Raw genomic sequence first — 17,743 nt, forward strand, 5'->3', positions numbered from 1 at the left:
AATTAATTTGGATCTTTCCTTATGCTACACACAAAATTAACTCAATCTGGGTCATAGATCTAAATTTAAGAACTAAAACTATAAATGTCTTGGAGGACAACATAGAAGGAAATCTTCTTGACCTTGGGTTATGCAAAGCCTTATTAGATAACACCAAAATTACAAATAACAAAGAAAAACAGATAAATTGGACTGCATTAAAGTGAAAAGTTTTAGAACTTCAAAGAACACCATCAAGAAAGTGAAAAGACACCATAGAATGGGATAAAATATTTGCAGATCATATTCGATAAGAGACTAGTATCCAAAAATATATGAAGAACTCTTACAACTCAATAATAAGATAATTTGATTGAAAAGTGAAAAGTCTTTAAACAGATATTTCTCCAAAGAAGATATATATAGTTGGCAAATAAGCACATGAAAGATACTCAGCATCATTAACTATTAGGAAAATGCAAATAAAGTCACAATGAGATACCACTTCACATCTACTAGAGGGAAAAAAAAAACAAAATAATAAGTGTTGATGAGAATATAAAGAAATTGGAACTCTTATACATCATTGGTTGGATGTAAAATGGTACAGCTACTTTGTAAATCAATTTGGTAGTTTCTCAAAATGTTAAAAACAGAGTTACCATATGCCCCATCCGTTCTTGGCATATACCCAAAAGAATTGAAAACAGGATTCAAACAAAAATTTTTACATGAATGCTCATAGCAGCATTATTTATGTTAGCTCAAAAGAAATAACAAAAAAAAAAAATGGTCATCAATCAATAAATGTTTATTAATTAATGTAGTATATCATACAATGGAATATTATTTGGCAATAAAAAATATACTGATCCATTAAAAAAAAAATATTGATTCATGCTACAATCTTGATGAACTTTGAAAACATTATGCCTAGCAGTCAGTCATAAGAGACCACATAATACAGGAAATATCCCAAATAGGCAAATCTCTAGAGACAGCGAATTCGAGTTGCCTAAGGCTAGGGCTTGGGAGGAAACTGGAAATGACTGTCAGTGGGTACAGGATTCTTTATGGGGTGATGGAAATTGATTCTAAAATTATGGTGATGGTTGCACAGCACTATAGAAAACCATTGAATCATACACTTCAAGTCAGGGGTCCCCATCCCCCAGGCTGTGGACCCATACTGGTCCAGGACCTGTTAGGAACCAGGCCACACAGCAGGTGAGCAAGCAGAGCTTTGTCTATATTTACAGCCGCTCTCATTACCGTGTGAGCTCTGCCTCCTCTCCGACCAGAGATGACACAACAAATGTAATGCACTTGAGTCCTGAAACCATGCTTATCTCCCCCATCCATGGAAACATTGTCCTCCGTGAAACCAGTCCCTGGTGCCAGAATGATTGGGGGTCACCCCTTTAAATAGATTAATAATATGGTATGTGAATTATATCGCAAAAACCATTGTTTTTAAAAATAGATGTGATATGTTACTTCTGAGACTACAGCTACTCTCACAAAGTTAAATCAGTAGGGAATCCCAAATCCGTCCTCTGTGGTGTGAGTAGGCTGAACATCAAGGCAACTATTCCCTGTCAACATGACATTTGTTTAAAAACATTCTTATTTGTGTAATCATTGAAGAAGTCTATTAAAACATGCACATTGAGAAATGATTGCCTTTTTCTACTCTGCCCTGCAAGTCTCTAAATACACAAATAGGTTGCAGTGGGTCATGTAAACTTTTAAAAGACAACATTTTGGAGAAAATTATCACTGATGCATTTCTGAACAAACACTAAAATAAACCAAACTAACATCAGTGGAAGTTTACCACCGCCACTCCCCAAAAAGAAAAACAAACTATCTTTAAATGGAAAAAAAGTGAATGAAAATACCAGGGAAGATCTTACTGATATAATGACAGAAGAAAATACAATATAGAACACAGGCAGTGTCTTTTCTCACACATAATGAGCTCTTCAAATATGTTTGAAAGTTTACTATGCAGAAGATTTCTAACAGGTCCATTTGTTCTATTTCCTAGAAGCTAAAAAGTATAAAAATGTCACTATCCTTTGCCTTTTATTTGTGAACTTTGGTTTTAATTCCAACAGATAGTAAATTTTTTTAAGGTGTTATTTATTTACAAATAGATATCTAGTAGACCAGCTACTGTCTGTAAGACTAAATATTTTCTCCTTTGGGCATGCATTCTATCATTCATTTATTAAATATTTATTAAGCATCAATTATATACGAGACACAGTTCTGGACCCTGTTAGAACAATGAACAAAACAGACAAGATCTCTGCTATCATGGAACATGCAGTGTAGAAGGACAGTGTGAACAAGAATAATAATTTCTGATAGTGATAAGCCCTAAGAGGAAAATAAAACATGGTAATGGGATTTTGAATGCCCTGATAAAGGGGCTACTTTAATTGGGATGGCCACAGAAGGACTACCTGAAGTTACATTGAACTAGATGCCTAATGATAAAAAGAAGTCAATCATGTGACTATCTGAAAAGGAGTTTTCTAGGCAGAGGAAACATCTAATGCAAATGCCCCAAGGTAGAAAGGGTATCTATTAAATGCCTTATTTTAAAAAAGGAAGGGTCCAAGTAGTAGATAACTGGAAAACATGATGTCAGAGAAATAAGAGGTGGCAGATCATATAGGGGACTATAGACCATGATAAGAGGTTTGAAGATTATTCTGATTGCAATGGGAAGCCATTTGGAAGGTTTTACACAAGGAGAGATGTTTGATTAAAACTGTTCATGATCATTTGGGTTACTCTGAAGAAATGGAATATAAGGGTAAAAGTGGACCAAATCACTTACAAGGCTGTGGCAGTCATGTAGATGAAAAACTGATAGAGTGACTTGGAATGCAGGGGAGCAATAGAGATAGTAAATAATGATCAGATTCAAGACATCTTGGAGATATAGTTGACTGGATTTGCTTATGGTTTGGATGTTGAGAAAGAGGGAAAGCATAATAAAGAATAAATATGATTTTTAGGTGAGCAACTGAGTTGTTGCTTATTACAATTAAGTGTGTAATAGGGTTACAGATTGGTACTTAGACATGTGCAAATATAAAATTTGTTTCTGGCTAATCTGGTTTTCCTCACAAGTCCTAACTTAGATTAGTGAAGAGTGGTTGGGGAATTGAGAAAGAAAGGAAACTTTTATATCCAATTCAGTTAAAAGCTTAATCTATTCCTATAATTTAGTAGTCTCTTTGGGTAAAGCTCAGACTCTTGTGATGCTAAGGGGTCTTCCACCTTCTTCTTTTCTTACTTCCTAATACTGACTGTGTTTGCAGTGGTGGCAAGGATGAGGAGGCCTTGGATCTAGAATACTGGACAAAAGATGGGAACTAGTGATTCACATAAAGATGCTGAATTACTATATGAAGAGATATTCATTCTTCCTTAATAATCAGGAATATGTGAATTGAAATCCCTAATAATATGTCATTTTGCTCCCTTGAGATGGACAAATTTTAAGTCTGATAGTACCAAACATTTAAGATTTGGAGTAATTGGAACTTGTAAATGTTGCTTTGAGAGATGTAAATAGGCTAAAACTCTGGAGAACAACTTGGCAAAATCTTATGTACTGAAAGGTACATGTATCCTGCAAGCCAGCAATTCAATTCCAGAGTATACACCCTCACCCAAAAAGCTCTTGACGTAGGTATATGGAGGTAGGTGCAAGAGTATTTATTGAAGGGCTGTTCGTAGCATAAAAAACAAAGCAAAGCAAAACAAACAAAAAAAAAACTACCAAAAGTTCGTCACTAGGGAAGTGGCTGAGTTAAGTTGTGGTTTGATTACAAAACAGAATCCTACTATTTAATGTTGTAGCTCAGTCGGTAAGAATCTGGAATGTGGGACACCTGGGTTCGAAACCTGGGTCGGGAAGATCTGCTGGAGAAGGAAATGGCAACCCACTCCAGCATTCTTGCCTAGGAAATCCTATGGACAGAGGAGTCTGGCCGGCTACAGTCCATGGGGTCACAAGAGTCGGACACAACTTAGTGACTAAACCACAACCACCACCACTATAGAAATGAATACAAAGTGTAAGTAGCGTAGAGACACTAAATAATTTCAAAAACAAAATATTGTTCTAAAAAAAGTTTCAAAAGAATGCGTAAAGTATGATACTGCTTATTGAAAGTTTCAAAAGATGCAAAATAAGCATATAATGCTTGGGAATATATACAAATGGAGTAAAAATGTAAATAAATGCATGAGAATGATAAACAAATTAAGGACAATGGTTGCACCTGAGTGAGAAGAGGTGATATGTTTACAAATATAAATGCATATATGGGACTTAAGTCTTGTGTGTATTTGTGTATTTGTGTGTGTGTAGCTCCTATTTCTTAAAGTGGGTGGTAGACGCGTGGGTGTTTATTATGCCTTTTATTAATAATCTTTTATAAATATTTAATTATTGCATAATGCCCTTTGAAAAGGCAACAGAAATTAATGAGAACTGACATTTATTGAGCTCTTCAAGTATAAGCCTAGTCCTTTCTCATTCAATCTTAGTAACTCTTTGAAGAAGTATTAATACACCCCTGCTATATAACAGGAAACTAAGGCCTTTAGAGGTGAAATAATCTACCTATAGTCACGCAGCTGTTAGGTGACACAGCCAAAATATGCAACTAGAGCAGTCTGGCTTAAATGCTCACGTCGTTAACCTCTGTAAATGTTAATCATCCTCTCTTAAAAAGGCCACGTTAACCGCAAAGAAGTCTCACGTTAGTGCAAGATCATTTCAACCTCTGGATGCAGCTGGAACTACAGCAATAGAACTTAACCGCTTTGGCCTCTAAATTCAGCGGATTTTCTGAGGCTAGAAGAACATTTGCTCAGGAGCACAGGGCATGAGTCATTTCCTTAGGTATCTGTTTATTCGTTTAACAAATATTTATCAAGAGCCTCTGTAGCACAGTGGTAAACCACAATTTATTTCTTGTCTACATCATTTTTGCCTTTTGCCAAGTTTTGGGACACAAATTTGAAATTTCCATTTTCATTTCCAACTAATGCAAGGAATGCTGTGATTAATTATTAGCTATTTTTGAATTTGCAGCCTGGCTTACTGTGGATCTCATTTAAGCCTAACCATTGTTGACCTGCAAATTCATATGACGTTAAAATATTTTAACCACTTCTTACTTTAAAAAAAAGTGTTTATTGAGAACTTTTAGTTAAATAAAATACCGATTTAAATAAAAATATTGCTTTAAACAGTTTAATTTGACTACCTCCTTTCTCTCAATGTGTTTCCCCTTTAGTATTTGCTTAATCTTACCCTTCAGTGAGATTTTGAGATTCTCCCTGACAATGTATTAGATATATTTTATAATCCTGTGCATTCAACAAGATGTTGAACCCAAAGTAGCTCATAGAACTGCTGACATGGATGCATTTAGGTTAACTTTAATTACTTTCTCACTGGCTGTGCTAAAACCAAGTTATTTTCCCTCTGTGATTAAGAATGGTTTCATTTTGTCTATCTTGACTGGTTTGTATATGTGAACTTTACTCACTAGTAACAGCTGGGCCTCTAACTCATCATAACCTCTTTTTAAATAGTTATACAAACATAATAATATTGAGAAGTAGCCCACATTTTTACTTACTGTTCAAGTCAGTGATCATGTGATGTAAATATTTAAGCATTCTATCTAGTCCTGTCTCTAATAATTTATTTCCTTTTTTATACTTAATATTCAGGGACCTGAAGGAATTACAGGAATTCCGGGACAAAGAGGTCGTCCAGGAAAGAAGGTAATTTTGTTTTTATATCTTTTTATGTTGGTTTTCTCTATTCTGATGTGCACAAAGCTGCATAGCATAGTGATGTTTTTATTTGTTCTAGAAATAAAGCATTAAAGAGCTATAAATTTGAATTAAAAGGCACAATTGTATAAATTAATATTTAATTCCACATAGGAGTACTTTTTAACCTTAGTTATCTGAAGTCAAATTTTTGACTTTGTCATTTCTAAAAAGATCTTTGCTTTTTCTTCTCATCTTTACCAGAAATTCTTTAGTAGACCATAGGCATGAAAAGAGAGAAAAGAAAAAATACTATACCATTTGTGCCATTTTATAACAACTTTAGTAAGATATTTAGGGGAGAGAAGTATTATTAGAATTGTTTCTGGCTTGTTTGAATATATTTTTCTAACTTGAAAATGTTAGTATTGATTTTATCTTCCCTATTATTAACTAAGAGACACAAAACAATATGTGTTATTTGCTTCCTTTTGCTAAGAAAATGTGATGTGTTTGTAAAATTTAGTACTTTATAACAAATAATTCATACTTGGATAGAGTCAATAATTTGTTCAAGTATTGGTGAAACATAGAAATTACTTTCCCATTGTAATACAATAAATCTGAATATATTTACTATAATTAACTACAAATCACACCATATTCTAGTTCCCAAAATTGAATTATATCATTTCTGTGAATATGCACCTAATCCATCTTTCTCATAACTTGGGGGTCAGTATAAGAAATAATAAAAGATAAAAGTAAATGAAGTACATTTTAGTTACCATTCTTAGCCATGAAATAATGCCCAATATTGAAGTCTCTTCTCATCATAATGTTCTTTCTAAATGGTTTTACAAGTAGGACAGTGCAGATCCTTATGGCAACCTGTGAATTATTATGAATCACCAGAAATTTCCTGACTGTAATCATAGTTTAGTTTTTCTTTGTGTCTACTTGATTGTCAATAATAGAACTAAGTTACCAGATGTGAAGAATAAATTATAACATTTACTATTTAAAAGCAGCTGCACTTTGATATTAGAGAATGATCAGTTAGCCTGTTGGAAAACAGAAGAATTTGTTTTCAGATGGATATAAAATCATGTAAAAATGTTACAGATTTTTAAAGACAAACTCCAACCAAGTGATGATGTTGAGTATACAGAACTGCACACTAGAGCCTTTATGCATTAAATGTATCTTTGGGGCACTGAAATTCTCTGTAGAAACAGGCTTGTCATAGGGCCTGTGTTTTCTCAGGATGTGAGTAAACATATGCATGCATGCATTTGTACATAAATACATAACAAGTTTCACGAATAAAAAACTTGGTTATTTGTAATTCAGCATGAGCACCAAACTTCCCTGCTTACTTATGCAAAAATGCTTGTATTTTTTTTTCCAAAATTGCTTTTAATTACATTTTTAAGGTAACCCAGATGGTGATGGTATGTTGTTATCATCAGTGGTGGTCTGTAGTACTAGTAAGTTAAAACAAAGTTACTGTTTATAGAATTTTGCCTACAGAATATCCTCTGGAGCCATTCAGGTATATGATGTAGTTGAGTAATTTAAGGATAAGGTTTTTTCTTACTTTTCTCTCTTACTAATGGCATCCGCAGGGCGATAAAGGACAGATGGGGCCCACAGGAGAAACTGGAAACAGAGGTGCTCCTGGACAAACTGGGGAAAGTGGTCTGAAGGGTGCCAGAGGAACTCGAGGTGCTGCGGTCAGTATCTGATTTGTCTCCAAAACTGAGTTCACTGCGGATGGAAAGAAATGTATCCATGTCTAAAAGCTTCATCTCTTGATTAATTTTACAGAGAAAGCAAAAGTTCCATTGAAAATAATCTACCTCCATGGGATATGGAGAATTGTAAGCATTCCACAGTGCTTAAATGGCTTAGTGGTTTCTGGACATGAAAAAGGAAAGGGGAAAAAATATCTCAAAATGGAAATAAAATATGAAATAAGATTTTAAAAAATCAGATTATAACTCCCAACCTAAGTAGGAAAGTTTATACAGTTGTACTTGAAATCAGGATTTAATATCTGTATAAAATTTTGCCGTCATGGTTGACAAATTGCTTTGAAAATTAGATTACTCAAAAATGGGTTTTCTTTATATGCTTAAACTCTCATGCTTATCTAGAGATTATATCTTTCTAACCAGCTGTGGTAAGTCTCCGAAACAGCTACTGATTTTTAATCTTTTGTATGAGTTTTACATGATATTGGAAGCAAAGATAGCATGATACTTTTGAAACTGTAATATCAAAATTATGTTGCTAACATATTTTAACTTGTTCAAAAAGTCACAGAAGAAAGAGATGCAAAATATTTAAGAGATTATCCGGTTTAGTCTTTTGAGTATTGCGTAAACTTATTTATCAAATCCATATGTATTTCCTAGTCACCATTTAAATGTCACAAGTAGCTTTTCACCAAGGCCTTCTGGAGAGCATTGAATAATCCATTTGTTGTCTGAGGAAGGTTTTCCTTAGCCTCATTTTAGGGGAAAATCACATGAAGTGACATATTGTTTAGACTGGAGTATCAAAATGCAGTCTCTGATGGGGAACTCTTTTAGTTGAAGCTCTCTGATGTTCTAAATGCAATTCTCTATCCGTTATCTCCTCTTATCACTTACTCTCAATTCTAAGACTCCTCAGCCTCATTTTATTTTTTTAATTTTTTTTCATTTATTTTTATTAGTTGGAGGCTAATTACTTTACATTATTGTAGTGGTTTTTGTCATACATTGACATGAATCAGCCATGGATTTACATGTATTCCCCATCCCGATCCCCCCTCCCACCTCCCTCTCTTCCCGATCCCTCTGGGTCTTCCCAGTGCACCAGGCCCGAGCACTTGTCTCATGCACCCAACCTGGGCTGGTGATCTGTTTCACCCTAGATAATACACATGTTTCAATGCTGTTCTCTCAAAACTTCCCACCCTCGCCTTCTCCCACAGAGTTCAAAAGTCTGTTCTGTACATCTGTGTCTCTTTTTCTCTTTTGCATATAGGGTTATCATTACCATCTTTCTAAATTCCGTATATATGTGTTAGTATACTGTAATGGTCTTTATCTTTCTGGCTTACTTCACTCTGTATAATGGACTCCAGTTTCATCCATCTCATTAGAACTGATTCAAATGAATTCTCTTTAATGACTGAGTAATATTCCATGGTGTAAATGTACCACAGCTTCCTTATCCATTCGTCTGCTGATGGGCATCTAGGTTGCTTCCATGTCCTGGCTATTATAAACAGTGCTCAGCCTCATTTTAAATCTTCCATTCCTTACTGTCATCTTACTAAGTCAGGTAGTATGTACTTCCTTTTATTTAAATTGATAATATTTTTCTTCTATGTCCTGTGCATTCAAAAGTGGCATATAATGTGATATCCAAGAGTAGAATTGCTGGATCATATGGTAGTTCTGTTTTTAATTTTAATTTTTTGAGGAGCCTGCATACTGTTTTCCATAATGGTGCACCAATTTATATTCCTACCAACAGTGAACAAGGGTTCCCTTTTCTCCACATCCTTCCCAACACTTGATATTTGTTGTCTTTTTTATAATAGCCATTCTAATAGGTATGAGGTGATTTCTCATTGTGGTTTTGATTGCATTTCCCTGATGATTAATGATGTTGAGCATTTTTCCATGTGCCTATTGGCTGTCTTGGGAAAATGTCTGTTTAGATCCTCTGCCCATTTTTAAATTGGGTTGTTTGTTTTTTTGATGTTGAGTTGTATGAATTATTTTTATATTTAGATATTAACCCCTTATCAGATTCATTGTTTGCAAATATCTTCTCCCATTCAGTAGGTGACCTTTTTGCTTTATTGATAGTTTCTTTGGCTGTGTAAAAGCTATTTTGTTTGATATTGTCTACTTATTTTTCCTTTTGTTTATTTTACCTGAGGAGAGATATAAAAAAATATTTCCTAGACCAATATCAAAGAGCATACAGTCTGTGTTTTCTTCTAGAAATTTATGGTTTCAAGTCTTACATTTGAGTCTTTTATGGAAATACTTCGTATTAATCCTTTTGATGTTTGCTAATCTGACAAATGAAATAGTATGTCTCATTTTCTTTCTTACATTTTCTTGCTTGCAGCTAAATAAATTGTACTTTTTGCTCTGAAAGTTGCCTGTTCATATGTACTTTACATATTTTTCTATTAGACTGTTTTCTTTTTCTTAATTGCAAGAACACCTTATATAGTTTAGATAATATATTTTTGTTAAATATGTTGCAAATATATTTCCCTTTCTATCATTTATCTTGTTTACACTATCTTTCACTGGACAGAGGTTTTAATTATTACAATCAAATTTGTCAGTCTTACTGTTAACAGTCTAGGTTTTGTTTGTTCATTAGAAATGACTTCTTTACATAAAGTATATAAAAGTATTCTTTCATATCCTTTTCCTAATATTGTTGCCCTTAGCCCTGTTAAAGCATATGGAGTTTATTTTGCTATAAGTTGTAAGGGACTAATTTCTTTTTTCCATGTTCTTAGCCAGTTGTCTCAATGCTATTTAATAAATCTATTTTCCAGTTTTCTGAAATGCTACCCTCACTGTAAGCTACTCTCAAAGAATGGTCTGTTTCCATTTTCTCTATTTTCTTTTCTCAATTTTTTAGTTTATTACTAGGTACCACACCATTTAAATTGTTACATCATTATAGTATCTTTTGAAATCTAGAAGGGCAAATATGTCATAATTTATTTTTCTGAAAAGCTCAGCTCTTACTATGATTTTGTCTGTTTTTGTTTGAACTTTAAAATACAATTCTGCAAGTTCCTTTAATATTGAATCATTCATAGAAATAGAATTACCATATTCATTCTATGAATGATTAACATGTATCTTTTTATTTACTTATATCTTCTATATCCTTCAATAAAGCTTTGTTATGTCCTTTATCTCTGTTCTTACACCTTTCTTATTAGGTGTATTGTTAGTTTCTTACAGATTTTGTTGTTTTTAGGGTAGTCCTTTTTCTAGTTCATCTTCTTACTGGTCTGTGTAAGAAATCTTTTTTTAAAACTTTATATTTGTTTCAGTGAATTTTAATAATTCTAAGGATTCCTTAGGTAAATAATTGTATCACCTCCTCGTATATATTATTTATTATCCTTACTTATTTCATTGCTTAGAACTTCTGGCTGGTGTGGCACTTGGCTGTGCCTTAGTTTCCTTATCTCCTATTTATTTTGAGACTCAAATAGAAGAGTTGGTGTGAAAACTTTTTAATAATATAAAAGTAAGGGACATTTTTAAGAGTGTTATTTTTGCTTTTTTTCAATTGTCATCTTCTCAGTAATTTAGGAACATTTACTGATTTGCCTTTACCTTATGATTTCCTCATCTGTATAAATTGATAATAAGTGTAAATAATAGAGGTGAATATTATACATAAGCTGTCAACCAATTCTCTTTTAACAGCTTTGACCAGAGTTGTAATCATGTTCATCAAAGCACCTGAGGCTATGAATGAGTACAGAGTTCTCGATCCTATCATGACAATACTAAAAACTATCAGAATTCACTCCCTAATATTTAGTGATGTGCAAATACCACAAACTTTGACAAATGCAAACTACATTTCCAAGAATTTGCTGGAAGTTTACAGCATTCTGGCAACTGAAAGTATTTATTTTAATATGATTAAAGATATTCATACCAGAAATAAACCAAAGAAACATATTTTTGTGGGACTTAACATGGTTCAGAAGTAAAATAGGATGCAAGTTGGAGAATTACTTTTTGTTTTCCCGTTTCACACTAGGTAGAATTTTGTATCTTGAAAAATCTAAGTTTTAAATAACAAAAATGCAGGTTGAACAATTTAAACAATTGTCTGTTTTCTTTCTAATGTTTGCTTTGTTTTTTAGGGACATTTAGGATTAATGGGACCTGCTGGAGAACCTGGAATTCTAGGATATAGGGTAAGTATTTCTAATTGGAAATAAGAAATGTATATTTGCATAAAAACATTACATAAAGATGTCATCCCAAATATACAAATTCAGATGAAATCTCCTGATAATGCTTTCTAGCATATTTAGACATCAGGCAGTGATCCTGATGTGAATCCTATTTTTCTTTCAGAATTAGTGCAATATCTAATGGCATAGCCATGATAGTATTATGTAGAGCACATACTAATGATATGGGGATTTTCTACTTGTCCTTCTCTTAGGGCCGTGAAGGTCAACCAGGACTTTCTGGGTTGCCAGGACCTAAAGGAGAAAAGGTGTGTATGTTTATATCGACTTTTTAATCCTAAAAGTAAACATTGAATGCATGTGTTCTTTCTGAAAGTATACTGGAAACATTTTCAATGAATAAAAGAAGTACTTTTCAACTTGGGAAGTATTGTAGATTCTAGAAGAAAAATAAATATAAAGGGAGAAATATTTAAAATAATTAAGAAGTCTTTGATGAATAGTTTCAAGATTGAGGTGAAACGATATATGTTACAGTACTTTGCAACCTGTAAAACTAACGTTAATTTGCCTATTGAAAGAGATTGTGAGACTCTAGATTAAATGACTAACTATAGTACATTTATGGTAAAATTTTTACGAATTAAGAATAACTACAACAGTACTCCTCTTGATTTGTAATATTGTTGGAAAACTGACACTGAGAAAATTAGTAAGCTGCTTTTTATGTAATTACAAGAGGTTGACACTTCCAAAGAGAACAATATATGAATTACAACTGTGGATAAAGTATCATGTGCTAAGTTTTGTAGATAAAACTTTTTCATTTAAAAAAGATAAAACCAGATTGCATATTTTATAACCTATTAGAAATAATAGGCTTAATTTTTTAAAAGTTATTTTATTAATTTAACTTTATTTATAAATCATCTTCATTGTAGGGTTATCCAGGAGAAGATAATACAATCCTAGGACCACCTGGGCCTCGAGGTGAACCAGTAAGTTTTTTTCTAAAATTATTTTGATGTTTTAAGATAAAAAGCAGTTCATACAATAGATTCATAGCACCAGTTACATCTTTTTAAGAAGTTTTTTTTGTTTGTTTTTAGTTTTATAACATGGTTTTATATGACAGCAGTACTTGCAGTCATATAATCTAAATAGGAAAACTGTATATACAGGTCAAGATCCTTAGCATTATATAGAAGTTTATTATTGGAACTTTCAAATCTAATTTCCAGCATTAAATTCATGATAACAACTTTTTACAAAGATTATCAAAATATTACATACTACTAGGCATTTAGGGCAGATATTTATACATCAAATTCAGATTTATATCTAAAGTATGTTTAAAAATCTGATCTGTGTCCTTGTTTATAGTAGTTTATACACAGTTACCAAATGATTTCAAAATTCATCTAACTAGTTATTAGAGCCAATATTCTTTAAAGATTATTAATCTGTAACCTTCTAATTACGCATTTTAGAGACTAGCTGTAACCATGATTTTTTAAAAGTAGCTCTTCTATCTTTGATTATCGGAATAACTGTCTCTATGTTCATACTTAATTAAAACAGTGTGCAGGATATATATAAATCAAATGAATAGTGCAAAAATGCCTGGTTCACAGAAATAAATATAATTGGTTAAATTTTCCATATTTCACATGTCATATAAAATAAAAGAATCCTAAAACAGAAGAATCAGAATATACAGTCACTCCCAATATTTTGACCTGACTCCTTGGAAATCATTGAAAAGTATACTCTGTTTTAGAAATAGGAAAAATTCTAGAGTTTTTCCAGGTAAATCAAACCAATCTCACACAGAGGCAAACTCATCTATAAGAATGTATAAAATTTTATTATCAGAAATCAACAAAAAATGAAAAGACACCTACTGAATGGAAGAAAGTTCTTGCAAATGATATGACCACTAAGGGACTAATATCCAAAATATATAAACATTTCATAATTTCATAAACATTTCAACAACAACAAAAAAAATCCAATTTAAAAAATGGGCAGAAGACCTGTATAGACATTTTTCCAAAGAAAACATACAGATGGCCAGCCAGGCACATGAAGATACTCGACATTGTTAATCATCAGAGAAATGCAAATTAAAACCACAATGAGATAATCACCTCACACCTAGATGGCTGTCATCAAAAAGACCACAAATTACACAGGTTGGTGAGGTGGTGCACTGTTGGTGGAAATATAAATTGGTGCATTTATATGCAAAACACTATGAGGTTTTTCAAACAACTAAAAATAGAACTGCCATATGACCCATAAATTCCATTCCTGGGTACATATTCAAAAAACAAAAACAGTAATCAGGAAAGATATATGCACCCCAATTCCATAGCAGCAATGTTTACCAAGATATGAAATCAGCTTAAACGTCCATCCAGAGAAGAATGAATGAAGAAGATGTAGTCATATATATATATGCACACACACACACACACACACACATATATATATACCCAGAAATATATACAATACTACTCATTTACCACAGTATGGGTAGACTAAGAGATAATTTTGCTAAGTGAAATAAATCAGACAGAGAAATAAAAATACTATGCGATATCACATATATAGAATCTAAAAAATGAAGCAGTAAATATAACAAAAAAGAAGCAGACTCACGGATATAGAGAACAAACTAGTGGTTAACAATGCAGAGGGAGAATGAGGGAGAGGCAAGATAAGGTTAAGGGATTAACAATTTACTGATGGGAGACATACTAATACATCTTTTGTTCAGGTCAGTTCAGTTTAGTTGCTCAGTACTGTCTGACTCTTTGCAACCCCATGGACTGCAGCACACCAGGTCTCCCTGTCCATCACCAACTCCTGCAGTTTACTCAAACTCATGTTCACTGAGTCAGTGATGCCATCTAACCATCTCATCCTCTGTCGTCCCCTTCTCCTCCTACCTTCAATCTTTCCCAGCATCAGGGTCTTTTCAAATGAGTCAGTTCTTCAGATCAGGTGGTCAAAGTACTGGAGTTTCAGCTTCAACATTAGTCCTTCCAGTGAATATTCAGGACTAATTTCCTTTAGGATGGACTGGTTGGATCTCCTTGCAGTCTAAGGGACTCTCAAGAGTCTTCTCCAACACCACAGTTCAAAAGCATCAATTCTTCAGTGCTCAGCTTTCTTTATAGTCCAACTCTCACATCCATACATGACTACTGGAAAAACCAAAGCTTTGACTAGATGGAACTTTGTCAGCAAAGTAATGTCTTTGCTTTTTAATATGCTATCTAGGTTGGTCATAACTTTTCTTCCAAGGAGCAAGCGTCTTTTAATTTCATGGCTGCAGTAATCATCTGCAGTGATTTTAGAGCCCCCTAAAATAAAGTCTGTCACTGTTTCCATTGTTTCCCCATCTATTTATCATGAAGTAATGAGACCAGATGCCATGATCTGTTTTCTGAATGTTGAGTTTAAACCAACTTTTTCACTTTCCACTTTTACTTTCATTGAGAGGCTCTTTAGTTCTTCTTTGCTTTCTGCAATAAGGGTGGTGTCATCTGCAAATCTGCAGTTATTGATATATCTCCCGGCAGTCTTGATTCCAGCTTGTTGTTCATCCAGTCTGGCATTTCTCATGACGTACTCTGCATGTAAGTTAAATAACCAGGGTAACATTATATAGCCTTGACATACTCCTTTCTGGATTTGGAACCAGTCTGTTGTTCCATGTCCAGTTCTAACTGTTGCTTCTTGACCTGCATACAGATTTCTCATGAGGCAGGTCAGGTGGTCTGGTATTCCCATCTCTTTCAGAATTTTCCACAGTTTGTTGTGATCCATATAGTCAAAGGCTTTGGCATAGACAATAAAGCAGAAATAGATGTTTTTCTGGAACTCTCTTGCTTTTTTGATGATCCAACAGATGTTGGCATTTTGATCTCTGGTTCCTCTGTCTTTTCTAAATCCAGCTTGAACATCTGGAAGTTCATAGTTCATGTACTGTTGAAGCCTGGCTTGGAGAATTTTGAGTATTACTTGCCCAGCGTGTGCGATGAGTGCAATTGTGCAGTAGTTTGGATGTTCTTTGGCATTGCCTTTCTTTAGGATTAGAATGAAAACTGACCTTTTCCAGTCCTGTGGCCACTGCTGAGTTTTCCAAATTTGCTGGCATACTGAATATAGCACTTTTACAGCATCATCTTTTAGGATTTGAAATAGATCAACCGAATATCTACTCTATGTGAGTGATCACACCATTGTGATTATCTGGGCTGTGAAATTTTTTTTGTATAGTTCTTCTGTGTATTCTTGCCACCTCTTCTTAATATCTTCTGCTTCTGTTAGGTCCATAACATTTCTGTCCTTTATTGTGCCCATCTTTGCATGAAAACTTTCCTTGGTATCTCTGATTTTCTTGAAGAGATCTCTAGTCTTTCCCATTCAATTGTTTTCTCTATTTCTTTGTACTGATCACTGAGGAAGGCTTTCTCATTTCTCCTTGCTATTCTTTGGAACTCTGCATTCAAATGGGTATATATTTCCTTTTCTCCTTTGCCTTTTGCTTCTCTTCTTTTCACAGGTATTATTAAGGCCTCCTCAGATAACCATTTTGCCTTTTTATATTTCTTTTTCTTGGGGGATGGTGTTGATCACTGCCTCCTGTACAATGTCACGAACCTCCTTCCATAGTTCTTCAGGCACTCTGTCTATCAGATCTAATCCCTTGAATCTATTCATCATTCCCACTGTATAATTGTAAGGGATTTGACTTAGGTCATATCAGAATGGTCTAGTGGTTTTCCCTACTTTCTTCAGTTTAAGTCTGAATTTGGCAATAAGGAGTTCATGATCTGAGCCACAGTCAGCTCCTGGTCTTGTTTTTGCTGACTGTATAGAGCTTCTCCATCTTTGGCTGCAAAGAATATAATCTGATTTTGGTGTTGACCATCTGGTGATGTCCATGTGTAGAGTCTTCTCTTGTTTTGTTGGAAGATGGTGTTTGCCATGACCAGTGCATTCTCTTGGCAAAACTCTGTTAGCCTTTGCCCTGCTTCACTCTGTACTCCAAGGCCAATTTGCCTGTTACTCCAGGTATTTCTTGACTTCGTACTTTTGCATTCCAGCCCCTATAATGAAAAGGACATCTTTTCAAGGTGTTAGTGCTAGAAGGTCTTGTAGGTCTTCATAGAACTGTTCAACTTCAGCTTCTTCAGCATTACAGGTTGGGGCATAGACTTGGATTACCATGATACTGAATGGTTTGCCTTGGAAACGAACAGAGATCATTCCGTCGTTTTTGAGACTGCATCCAAGTACTGCATTTCAGACTCTCTTGTTGACTATGATGGCTACTCCATTTCTTCTAAGGGATTCTTGCCCACAGTAGTAGGTATAATGGTCATCTGAGTTAAATTCACCCATCCAGTCCATTTTAGTTTGCTGATTTCGAAAATGTCGACGTTCACTTTTGCCACCTCCTGTTTGACCAATTCCAATTTGCCTTGATTCATGAACCTAACATTCCAGGTTCCTATGCAATATTGCTCTTTACAGCATCAGACTTTACTTCCATCACCAGTCACATCCACAACTGGGTGTTGTTTTTGCTTTGGCTCCGTCTCTTCATTCTTTCTGGAGTTACTTCTCCACTCTTTTCTAGTAGCATATTGGGCACCTACTGACCTGGGGAGTTCATCTTTCAGTGTCCTACCTTTTTGCCTTTTCATACTGTTCATGGGTTTCTCAAGGCAAGAATACTGAAGTGTTTTGCCATTCCCTTCTCCAGTGGGCCATGTTTTGTCAGAACTCTCCACCATTACCCATCAGTCTTGGGTGGCCCTACATGACATGGCTCATGGTTTCATCAAGTTAGACAAGGCTGTGGTACATGTGATCAGATTGGTTAGTTTTTTGTGATTGTGGTTTTCAATCTGTCTGTCCTCTGATGGAGAAGGATAAGAGGCTTCTGGAAGC

General features: G+C 34.3%; 1 protein-coding gene across 1 annotated transcript in view; it reads left to right on the plus strand.

The window, feature by feature from the left end:
• COL24A1 (collagen type XXIV alpha 1 chain) overlaps window positions 1-17,743 on the plus strand; it is a 368,161-nt gene that overhangs the window by 270,106 nt on the left and 80,312 nt on the right. Inside the window, exons 39-43 of the mRNA XM_061121489.1 lie at window positions 5,752-5,805; window positions 7,425-7,532; window positions 11,720-11,773; window positions 12,028-12,081; window positions 12,715-12,771. Of these exons, the coding sequence (XP_060977472.1) occupies window positions 5,752-5,805; window positions 7,425-7,532; window positions 11,720-11,773; window positions 12,028-12,081; window positions 12,715-12,771 (327 nt within the window). The remainder of the gene's footprint in view (window positions 1-5,751; window positions 5,806-7,424; window positions 7,533-11,719; window positions 11,774-12,027; window positions 12,082-12,714; window positions 12,772-17,743) is intronic.

This window comes from Dama dama, chromosome 20, assembly GCF_033118175.1.
Source record: "Dama dama isolate Ldn47 chromosome 20, ASM3311817v1, whole genome shotgun sequence".
Lineage (NCBI taxonomy): Eukaryota > Metazoa > Chordata > Mammalia > Artiodactyla > Cervidae > Dama > Dama dama.